Source organism: Mesoplodon densirostris, chromosome 9 (assembly GCF_025265405.1).
Source record: "Mesoplodon densirostris isolate mMesDen1 chromosome 9, mMesDen1 primary haplotype, whole genome shotgun sequence".
Taxonomy (NCBI): domain Eukaryota; kingdom Metazoa; phylum Chordata; class Mammalia; order Artiodactyla; family Ziphiidae; genus Mesoplodon; species Mesoplodon densirostris.
This window is the reverse complement of record NC_082669.1, coordinates 62873503-62885315: the sequence shown is the minus strand read 5'-3', so window position 1 is coordinate 62885315 and position 11813 is coordinate 62873503. Positions and strand designations below refer to the sequence as shown.

General features: G+C 41.3%; 1 protein-coding gene and 1 long non-coding RNA gene across 5 annotated transcripts in view; one reads left to right on the top strand and one right to left on the bottom strand.

Moving 5' to 3' along the window:
• Positions 1-7125, bottom strand: part of LOC132496244 (uncharacterized) — an 84995-nt gene extending 77870 nt beyond the window's left edge. For both annotated transcript variants that reach the window (XR_009533381.1, XR_009533382.1), the window contains exon 1: positions 7058-7125. This is a non-coding gene — a long non-coding RNA (uncharacterized LOC132496244). The remainder of the gene's footprint in view (positions 1-7057) is intronic.
• Positions 7126-7238: 113 nt separating this feature from the next.
• On the top strand, positions 7239-9430 carry LOC132496172 (cytochrome c). Of its 3 annotated transcripts, none has more exons than XM_060108403.1 (3): positions 7239-7458; positions 8732-8908; positions 9022-9430. In XM_060108403.1, the coding sequence occupies exons 2-3, from the start codon at positions 8740-8742 to the stop codon at positions 9168-9170; spliced, it is 318 nt and encodes a 105-aa protein (XP_059964386.1). In that variant the 5' UTR covers positions 7239-7458; positions 8732-8739; the 3' UTR covers positions 9171-9430. The 3 variants fall into 3 exon arrangements, with proteins under 3 accessions (XP_059964386.1, XP_059964387.1, XP_059964385.1); XM_060108404.1 differs by having other exon boundaries at positions 7239-7462; XM_060108402.1 differs by lacking the exon at positions 7239-7458 and adding an exon at positions 7532-7830.
• The last annotated feature ends 2383 nt before the right edge of the window (positions 9431-11813 follow it).

Below are 11813 nucleotides of genomic sequence, written 5' to 3'. Positions count from 1 at the left end.
TAAGAGATATGTTTGTCAGATAAAGAATTTAACTTGACAGTTATTTTATTTCAGTACGTTGAAGCTATCCATATACTGTCTTCTGGCTTCTATTGTTGCTGTAGAAAACTTAACTGTCTAAAAGGTCTTCGAATGTGTTTTTCTCATTTTGCTGTATTATCTTTGTCTTTGGTTTTTTACAGATTTGGGAAACACAGGGTTTCTTGAATCTCTGGACTTATATCTTTCAAATATTGCTTCTACCCCATTCTCTCTTCTCTCCTTCTAGGACCCCATGAAAAGTACATTATACATTATCACCATATCCTCCTAATTTTTTTTCTTTTTTTTTGTATTATTTTTTAATCTTGTATTCTCTTCTGTTTTCTATCAGTTCCAAAATTTCTATTTGATTCTTTTTCACATTTGTTATGTCATATTTTTTGAAAATATACTTTCCAGTTCCCTTCTAAAATTTTCAAGCCTGGCTTTTATCTCTAGAACATAATAAACAAATGTTTTATAGTCTGCCTGATAATTCCAAAATCTGGAGTCCTTATGATCTCTTCCTTGCTTCTGCTGGTTCTCACTCATATTGTGTATCTAGTTATCTTTCTTTCTTTGCTGAGCACTTTATCTTAAAACTTTATTGTAGAAATAATTTGAGATCTAGTCTGATTTTATCTTCTTCCAGAGAGAATTTTCATTTGGTTTTGCCAGGTGGCTGAAGGCAACAGAATTCCTTACTCCATATTCAAAATTTTAGGTTTCCCTTGGCTAACCAGAAAAGAAGTCAGGCTACAAACCTTGTATGAACTGTTTTCCTTCCAGTTCACCCTCACACCCAGGGTGCAGCCCTTTGAAATGCTGACCTAATGCAAGAGTTGTTTACCAGGTACCAGGTTCCATAACCTCTGCAAGAGCTGAATTGATATTATAGAGATACAGGTAGATACCTAGATATCTATAGATAAATAAGCATGTGGCTGTTATCACCTAGTGTGCCCAGTGATCTCTGCATCATAGTATTTACACACTTGGGAAGGCCCCTCCTACATTGTACCAGCGTTAGTCTCTGTGACCAATGGTAGAAGTGATGGTATATCATAAGATTATAAAAGGTTATAAAAGACTGGCCTCTGTCTTGGGTTCTCTATCTCTCAGTCTGGGGGAAGCAAGCTTCTACAGTGTAAGCAGTCCCATCCAGAGGCCTTCAGCCAAGAGCCGACAAGGAACTAAAGCCTGACAACCATACAAATGAGCTTGGAATTGGATTCTCCAGTCTTATTTGAGCTCTCTGTCCAACAGTTTGTGACTACAAACTCCTGAGACCCTGAGCCAGAATCGGAACACAGCTGAGTTGCTTCCAGATTCCTGGCCCACAGAAACTGTTAGATGATAAATATGTTTGTGTTTTAAGCTGCTGAGTTTTAGGGTGACTTGTTATGCAGTAGATAACTAAAACACCCAGCTTTTCAAATTGTCTTCAGCAAAGAGTTCATCTGCATTAACTACTCTGTTGTTCCTGGAAGCAGAACTTTTGACATTCTGTTTATTTTTCTCCTTCCCTAACATCTTCAGGATTGGGTAAATTTTTAAATTCCATTTTACCTTTAAGTGTTTCAGAAGTTATACACTCTATTCCTATCCATTTAGTGGTTATGCTTAAAGTTTTAACATGACTGCTTCAAGAACAATATATTGAACTTAAAACTAAACTCTGGGGGCTTCCCTGGTGGCGCAGTAGTTGAGAATCTGCCTGCTAATGCAGGGGACACGGGTTCGACCCCTGGTCTGGGAGGATCCCACATGCCGTGGAGCAACTAGGCCCGTGAGCCACAACTACTGAGCCTGCGTGTCTGGAGCCTGTGCTCCGCAACAAGAGAGGCTGCCATAGTGAGAGGCCCACGCACCGCGATGAAGAATGGCCCCTGCTTGCCACAACTAGAGAAAGCCCTCCCACAGAAACGAAGACCCAACATAGCAAAAATAAATAAATTAATTAATAAACTCCTACCCCCAACATCTTGTTTAAACAAAAAACTAAACTCTGATCATACTCTCCCATCTTAAATGTTACAGTGAATATTTTAACTACTTTGGCTTTTACTTTCCAAATTAGACATTTTTATTTTTTATACAGTTAATGTTTTCATTAGATTTATCCACGTATTTACTTTATTTTTATTTATTTATTTTTTTGCGGTACGCGGGCCTTTCACTGCTGTGGCCCCTCCCATTGCGGAGCACAGGCTCCGGACGCACAGGCTTAGCGGCCATGGCTCACGGGTCCAGCCACTCCACGGCATGTGGGATCCTCCCGGATCGGGCACGAACCCGTGTCCCCTGCATTGGCAGGCGGACTCTCAACCACTGCGCCACCAGGGAAGATCCCACGTATTTACTTTTTTCACCCTTCCTTCTTGAATTTCAGGCTTCCTTTGGGATAATTTTCTACCTTTTTTGAAGTACATTCTTTAGAGGTTTCTCTAGTAAGAAACTGTTGGTGATAAACTCTCACTTTGCTTTTCTGTAAATATTTTTTGCCTTCATTCTTGAATAAAAGTTTAGCTAGATACATAATTCTGGCTTTACACCTATTTTTTCAATCAGTTGAGATGTTAAGGACTTCTATTTTTTACTCTACTGTTTTACTTTACTATTCAGCTACTCTACTGACTTCTGGTTTTCGTTGTTGCCATTGAGAAACCTGTTATACGTCTATTTGCGATTTTTTAAGTACATAATATTTTACAACTGATTTTTTTTTTTTTTGGCCACACCGCATGTGGGATCTTAATTCCCTGACCAGAGATCAAACCTGTGCCCCCTGCAGTGGAAGCACAGAGTCTTAACCACTGGACCCCCAGGGAAGTCTCTATACCTGATCATTTTAAACACTTCTCCTTGTCTTGAGGGTTCTGATGTTCCACCAATATGTGTCTTAATGTTGATTTTGTTTATCCTGCTTGCATTCATGTGCTTCCTGAATCTGAGACTCGTGTCTTACATCAGTTTTGGAAAATTCTCAGACACTATATTGTCAAACATAGGCGTCTCCCCAATTTTCTCCATTTTATTGTTCTGGAACTCTAAATAGACCTCCTTGTTCTATCTTTCCTATGTCTTAACTTCTCTAATTTCTCTTTTCTATAGTCTACCATTTGTTTTCTATATTACCTTTAGTAATTTCTTTATATCTACCTTCCAGTTCATTATTTCTTTCATTTGTGTCTTTTTAAAAACTGTTTTTAAAATGTGCTTTGTGGCCCATTCTTTTGAGTTTTTAAATGTGGGATGGCTGGCCATATTTACTTATTTTATATTTTTTAAAAACCAATTAATCTATAATCCAATCACTCAAATATTATCAAAAACCTCTATCTACCTATATGCTCCTCCTCATTCCATTCCCTGGCCTGCCCTCTCAGAATTACAGTATGTATTTGTGTTTATCATTTCCTTTAGTTGTAGCTATGGCTTAGATTTGCTTGTCCTTGAATTTTCTATAAAGCTTATCATACTATATTAAGTTTATTTCAATGATTATAACTTTCATTTACCGAAATTATCTTTGGCTCTTTTTAAAATCTGCCACATTATTTTTGATAGTCCCTTGTTTGTTGCAAGTTTTTGTTTATCTAAATGTTTTCAATGTCATTTCATACTATACGTTGTAAAGATAAATAAAAATTATTTTTTCTGTTTATAAAGGACAAAGAAACAATTTCTGCTCTCTCCCTCCTTCTAAGAGTGTTTCCTAGGAAACTCTAAAGAGCCTAAATTCTCACTCTAACCTTTTGGAATATAAATAAGTCTCTCTGAAGGCCTGGGCTTCAACTGTTTTGAAATGTAAACACCTAGGCAGATACAGCTTCACCTTGGGAGCTTAATGTAGGTGTAACCATTTGTTTCTCAGGAAAATAAAAGTTTTATTTTTCTTTTAGATGAGGACAACTAATTAAACAAATGGCTACCACAAATCCCAAGTGAACTTAGGGTGAAGGAATGTGAAAAAATAAAAACTTAACTAAGAAGGATCTGGCCACAAACTGTGATGTCAAATCCTCCTATGGAAAACAAGTTACTATTAATCCAAATAATAAGTGATAGTCGTGCTGCCAAATGGAAAATAGGGTACTACTGATCCCAAAGCCTCATGTTATATGCTAGCTAAAAATAGCATGAGAGAAAAGGATTATAATTAGCTTAGCTGTATAAATTGTGTGAGGTCTTATTCTGATTTGGTAGTTTCTTGTGGATTACCTATATACAGCTATTTTATAATGTGCTTATTCAACAATAAATGTGTTTGCTTTCTTTCCACAGTGATGTGAAGAGGTCTCTCTTTGTTGGTAAGGTTTTTACTTCCCCAACGATATCTAATAATTCCAACACCTATGGACTGTAATTTTTCTCTTTGTTGTTTCTCATCATCATCTCATGCTTGGCATTTCTTAAGAGTGTGGGAATTCAAGGGACCTGGGCTGAGACATTCCTCTGGAAATTTGAGTTTGTTTTTGCCAGACACCAGAATACACTGCCCATACACAACTACTTTGCTCATTTTTCTGCTAGAGGTTCCTCAGACCATGCAGGTAAAATAAAATCAAACCCTAAACCTGCATGAGGGCAGACCTGTGGTTATGAATTATCAGGGGATACTTTTTCCTCCCACCCAGTACCTAAGGCCAAGCCAGACAAGACTACCTTGGTTCTTCCCTTTGCCAGTAAGCAGACTATATTTTATCCTTTAGATTCAAGTGTTCCAGCGTTACGCAGGGGTCTCAACCAACCTTCCCCTCCCCTCTCCCCCACTCCTCCCTTGTATAAGCTTTACTTCTATTCCAGAGCTGCTCCTAAAGCCTAAGGCTCTTTCACTTCAGCAAACGTCCATAAGGTGGCTCTAGAAATCAGCTTATGCTTATCACAGTTTTCAGTTCTTATTCCCTGCCTCACCCCTGCCCCCAACCAGATTTCCCTCACTTTCTTGCAACCTCATTATATTTTGATTTCAGGGGGTGGTATTTTACTCGATTTTTCTCATCACGAAGGTTTTTAAAAATATGTCACCCATTGTGTTGCTGGAAGGAGAAATCTAAGGCATTTGTTTTATAAGGGTTATACCTCTTACCAGCCACTACTCTAGGAAAAGATGGAGGTGGAGAGAACAGATATATGAATATGAAACAGAGCAACTTGCAGAATATTACTGTTCTCCTCGACTAATTCTCTCAGGTATCTTGAATACACTGTAAGCACTATGAATCTCTTTAGAACCTGAATACACGATATTAAGCACAAATTTTATGGTATCTGCTTTACTACAGGAATGTACCAAGTGTTCATTTTTGCTCTTGTTCTCTTTCTCCTCATTTTCCCATTACTTTCAATAACAAGACTCTTAATCCACAATTTCCTTAGTTAAAAGTATTAAGAACTTCTGGTTTTCTATTCTCCCCCTCATAGGAATAAATTTGAAATGTCAATCAATTCACTAAGCCAGTTGATTTATTGCTACTTCTACATGACCTGCAGTACCAGCACTATGCTGTTACTCCCCATCAGTCCATTGAACAAAGACTAGTAACTTCTGATACCACAAACACAGAAGATTTTAATAGGACAATTACCTATTTAAGGACCAAGTATTCCTTTAAGGGATATGGGCGGCAATATCAGGACTTGGCTTCAGAAGTATAGGCTGAATTTGCAAAGTGTTGTTAAGTTTGGTCTTTCAAAAACTTGGGTACCTAGCCAAATGAGCCTACTTCAGTAGTACACTTAAACACAATCTTGGTCCCCTCCAAAAGGCACAAAATGTCTTGAATATTCAAGTTGTGATTTCTGCTCTGTTTTATAGCACACTTCTGTGGCAGCAGTGTGTGAGATTAGAGAGAGGGAAATGGGAAATCGGGACACAGTTAGAAAACAATAAAAATAATCTCTTCATATGGGGAAATAAATGGTCTGGAGCAAAAATTATAGGAACTGTGGTTTAAGAGGGATCTGAGGCAATCTAGGTTAACCTCCTGGTATCTATTGCTTAATCTGGAGGGGAGAGGAAGATGGTAGAATGTTAGCTCCACCAGAGAAGAAGTCCCCGCTGATTACTCCACGTTTCTAGACAGTGCCTGGCACATAATATGCATTCAGTAAACACTTGACTGAATGAATACGGCAGCGTTAGACAGAATATGGGAAAGGAGGAAAATGCATTCGAACTCGGGGGCTTAATTTGAGGGAGAAGGGAGTCGAGAAATTTCCCACTGACAAAACGGAGCATGTCAGGAAGGGGAGCTAGTTCTGGAGGAAAAGTATGATTACCGGAAGTTGTAGTGATCAAAACTGCATTTCTAATATTAGAATTAGAATTTCTAATATTAGTTACCCAATCAGGGGTTATTTATCTAAAGGCCAACCACATTAGCTTAATTGAACATGACCTTCGCCTAGGTTAGCTGGGATGCAAATTCTCTCTAGATTTCCAAGAATTCTCTAACCACGTAAAAATGTTTCTTCCTGGAGGCTGTTCGCACCCACTCCTCGCTCTTTCTGCACACAAACGCGAGAAGCAGGTGTTGGCAGAAAAGAAGCCGGCGGCTGAAGGACCGGAGCTATAATCCAGTCTCTGCCTCAGCTGCCGCACCTGCCCCAGTCTTCTAGGCTCCATCAAGGGGAGATTTGGAAGAAGATCACTTAAAGTCATAGGGTGGAAGCAAAACAAGCACAAGGTCAGGAGCTCGTGTCCAACTCTTGAACTCCTGGTTCCGGGTTATTTCTCTGGGGTGCAGCTGGCGCCAGCCGCGGAAATACGACCGAGTCTGGGTAAAGGTCGCCAGGTGAAGGGATGATAGCCAGGAGACCTCTAGGTTTGTCAAAGTTGACCGTCTCCCTCTAAGCAGGCAAAACGTGCGGCTCAAACAGCATTACATCAACCAGCAGGAGACCCGTTACCTTACAGGCTAATGCCCTCGATCCACCCCTCGACTCCGCTCCACCCTCCCCGTCGGCACGCGCATGCACCCTAAGGCCCGAGGTGATGTCAGCCCCTCCCGGCACAACCCCGGTGTCGTACCTCTAATGGCCTGTCGTAACTGCCGGGAGGAAAAGGCCGGGAGAGGAAGGGCATTCACGCTGTTCCCCTCACAGTACTAGCCGGCATGCGCGCGCGCAGGGTCCTAACTCAGCCCCGGAGACCCGAGCCAATGGGGAGCGGCTACGTCACTACGTATCAGTTCGCCGGGCCTCACGTCAGGAGGGCAGAGGGCGGAGCCAGTTTGGTTGCATTTTCACCCGTACTTAGACGCGGACCGGCGTGTCCTTGAGATTAGAAAGCGGGACGTTTGGCTTGGGAGCGGGAACGGCTTAGTCGTACACGGAGAAAGAACGGTGGGCGCGGGGCGCGGAGGCCACGGCGGGCGAGAAACCGAGCCATGAGGGCGCGCGCCTGCGTGGGGGGCGCGCGTGTGGACTGAGGCCCGTGAGCGGGGGCCGGGTGGGGGACAGGGAGTGGGGGGCCCCGGACTGCGCCCGGCCCGGCGGGCTACGGCGTGAGGTGGGGCGGGACCCTAACTAGGTCGTGGCGTGGTCTCGGTCAAGGTCCTGAAAGCTCGGAGGCGGCTTGTTCGCGGTTCCTTCCGAGACGCGGGCCCTCCGTTGTCGGGACTGCGGGGCTATGGCAATCATAGACAAGATTTCCTCCGGAGTGAGGGCGGGAGTCGGGGGACGGTGCGCAGCGCTTCACGTCCTCTTTCCAAGAGAGCAGAAGCTGCTGCTCTTCCAATAAGTCATTACTTTTCTTGGCCACCTGTCGCTTCCCCCCTTAACCTGCTCAGGCACCTCGGAGAGGTAGGTTTCATCACAGTCTCCTTGAAACTGGCTTGGATGGATGACCTCGTGGTCTCCCCCGGGGATCCCAGAGCTGGAGAATGGGCATTCCCGGGGAGACCTCAAAAGCCTGCTGCTGGCCTCCCACCCACAGCAAGGCAATTTAGAGGGACCTGAGCAGGCTGAATCAACCATTATCTCCCTTTTTGTAAAAATGTATTTTGCCTTATCTTCAGAGAGAGGTGGCTTTAAATTGTAGTATGAATAATTAGACCGCCTTAAAAGTTGGAATTTTGGTGGTTTGGGTTTAATATATTCATAGTTCAGCTTATTCAGATTTGTGACTTTGTGACCTTGATGTCATCTTTTGAAATGGTTTTGAAGTAGGTTCCTAATTTGCTTTCATCACTTATGTCAACTGGAAAAAAATGCACAACGTAAGAGTTGTAAGTTCTATTTGGGGCAAAATGGGGACCAGAGACTGCGAGACAGCATTTCTTTTTTTTTTTTTCTCGGCCCCAGCATGTGCTTGTGGGATCTTGGTTCCCCAACCAGGGGTTATTTATCTAAAGGCCTGTTTTGCCAGTTTTTCCCAGACCACAGAGTGCCTCATTCCTGATCTCTACCCTGAACTTTTCAGGATGTGTTGAAGGTCAGCAGCTGCGGTGGCTTGTGCCTTCATGCTCATAGAGGCAGATGTCAAGTGCCAGTTTTTAGTTGACACACACACAGAGACGTGTTTGTAAGGAAGTTCTACCAGATAGTGTTTTTTTGTGTTAAAGAATCTTTTGCAAGTTAAGTAAAACAAAATTCAACCTGGTATATAATGTCATAAGTTTGCAGTGAGTTAGTGGCTAGAGTTGATCATTGGTTTACACTTTTTTTACTTGGAGAAAAAATTAATTGAGTCTTTCATTTTTAGATTTAAAAATGGGTGATGTTGAGAAGGGCAAGAAGATTTTTGTTCAGAAGTGTGCCCAGTGCCATACTGTGGAAAAGGGAGGCAAGCACAAGACTGGGCCAAATCTCCATGGTCTGTTTGGGCGAAAGACAGGTCAGGCTGTCGGATTCACTTACACAGATGCCAACAAGAACAAAGGTAAGAGGGGGGCCATTGTTAACTAACATAAGCACAAATTGCATGAATGTAACCTTTGGTAAACACTTTTTCAGGAGTGTGACATACTTAACAATACATCCCTCCTTGTTTAGGCATCACCTGGGGAGAGGAGACGCTGATGGAGTATTTGGAGAATCCCAAGAAATACATCCCTGGAACAAAAATGATCTTCGCTGGCATTAAGAAGAAGGGAGAAAGGGCAGACTTGATAGCTTATCTCAAAAAAGCTACTAATGAGTAATAGTTGGCCACTGCCTTATTTATTATGAAACAAATGTCTCATGACTTTTTATGTGTACCATATTTAAATTGATCTCATACACTAGAATTCAGACCATGAATAGCTGATGTAATATTTCTGTCCTGATTTAAATAAGATTGGCTTGTGGCTAAATGAATATGGTCAGCTTTTTGAATTTTGATAGTAATTCTGGTTCAGCAAGTACTATCCCTGTTTTCCCCTTCTAAAGAGATGATTAAACTTGAATAAGGAATGTTAAACTTTTCAGGGATATGGTGAATGCCTTCTCAAACCCTATAGGAGATTGGTTTTATATTTAGATTTCTATAACTGGTTATATTAATATATTTAAATATTGAGAAGCTCCCTTCACTGTCTCATAGACCAGCAAGATTCACCTGTGTTTCAAGTTGTGTTCATTCACCTGTTAAGGCAAGGGCTGAAGATACACTGACAATGTCCACTTTATCTTTTTGGTCCTAAATATGCCAAATTAATTAAAATTCTCCATCTAAAATATTGCATTTTACTTAATGAAGGGCATTTTAGTGTGGTTTATGTATAGCATCAGATAAAGAATATTTAGTACTCTCACATTTTATAGATGATCTTTAAGATCAGATGCTTTTAAAATTCACTGTGACATGATAGGTTGGGAAACTTGCTTGTGAATTCTTTACAAAGTCAGATTAAGTTATAATTCAGGATTGTCTTTTAAACAGGTATTCAGAAACACAACTGTAGAACTACTGTAGATGTGTGATTGGTAATGATGCTTTTGCCAACTCAGAAGGGTTACGGTAGAGGAGCTCTATCATTAGCACAGATTTGTAAATTATCTGATCATAAGGCTTGAGAATTAAAAACAGTCACAGATCATGATTTTTCTAATGTGCTTGATTTAATGACATACCAAGATGGTTGAAAAATATAATACCTCAAAATACGCAGCATTATTACTCGTCATAGTACTAGATTGTGTTTACTTGGTCTTCTAGGACAGCCTGCCCCAGAACACTTCAGTAATCCACCTGGTTTCTTTGGCCAGAATGAGCACTGCAGCATTTATGCCAAATGTAGAAAGAAGAATGTGTTTCTGGCCATAGTTTTGTGGTATGTACAGTACATGGTTGTAGTATATGTACTAAATTATTTTATACACAGTTTGTGCATGTTTAGAGTAGTCCCTAGAAACTTTATGGAATGGTGAGCTTGAACTAAGCCATAAAGAATGCTGAGAGAAATTCTTGGTGGGGGAAGTAAGTCTGTGCCGGTGGTGAGAGCCATCTCTTTGTGTAACAGTGAGGAAACCAGGAAGAAGCCTTATCAACAGTGATGGGGATGAGTAGGTGGGCCTGTAAGGCCTGGCAAAGCACTTTGTAACTTGTGAATCTTATTTTCAGTCATTGGAGAAATGTGAGAAAGCAGTCAGTCTGGAAACGTGCAGAAACAGTTTGAGGAAGCAAAAGAAAGCTTGCTGTAATTCAGATGGTATCCAGAGATGGTGTAGGAATTAGCTTCTGAGAGAGTTCTGGACCAATATGGGAAGACATGGAGACCAGGGAACTGATTTATTTCTGTGTTTCCCAAGTCAACTATGGCCTATGCTGGCAGAGAATTGCTGAGTCCCTGCTGCTTTCTAGGCCAGTTGTACTCAATAAGTGCCTCTAGTGATTTATAAGTTCCTATAGTTAATTCAAAAGAAGGGACATTCCTAGCTGTAAGGGGTGTGTGCTCTCTTAGAAATAAAGAAACCCAAAAAGCTAGCACTGTATAACCCACATGTCTTCATTCCTAGTGTTTCTTCATAGGTGGCTTGGTGAGTAGTATCAAAAGTGAGAGCCAGGTGTATTTAAGAAGTGTTTCTTGCAGGTGCCCCCTATATTCTGGATTTTGTCTAGAATAGCACTATCCAATACCACTTTCTGTGATGACAGACCGAATATGTGCTGTCCAGTTAGCCACCAACCAGGTGTAGTTATGGAATTTGGGTAGTGTGGCTACAGAACTGAATTTTTAATTTTATTCAACTTTAATGAGTTTAGGTTTGCATAGCCACAGATGGCGAGAGTGTTGACAGCACAGGTCTAGAACTAGAACCATGCGTGGTCTATAACAAAAGTGCTTCCTCTGAACTCTGTTTTCTTAATCTAGGATTCTTACAAGTACACTAAGTGCCCTTGAGCACTGATTCCAATTCCTGTCTCTAAATCTGATATGCTCACCTTTATAATTTTACCATACATTCTACATATTCCATTCATAAGTTGGCAATTTATTTTAGTTAGGTGCTATTCTCATGGTATGTAGGGATACACCTTTTTGTCATCCTTTTCCTCAAACTTCAGTTTCTTTTTTTATTTTTAATTAATTAATTTATTTTTGGCTGCTCTGGGTTTTCGTTGCTGTGCACAGGCTTTCTCTAGTTGTGGTGAGCGGGGGCTACTCTTCATTGAGGTGCACAGGCTTCTCATTGCGGTGGGTTCTCTTGTTGCGGAGCACGGGCTTCAGTAGTTGTGGTTCATGGGCTCTAGAGCTCAGGCTCAGTAGTTGTGGCACACGGGATTAGTTGCTCCGTGGTATGTGGGATCTTCCCAGACCAGCGCTGAAACCCATGTCCCCTGCATTGGCAGGCGGATTTTT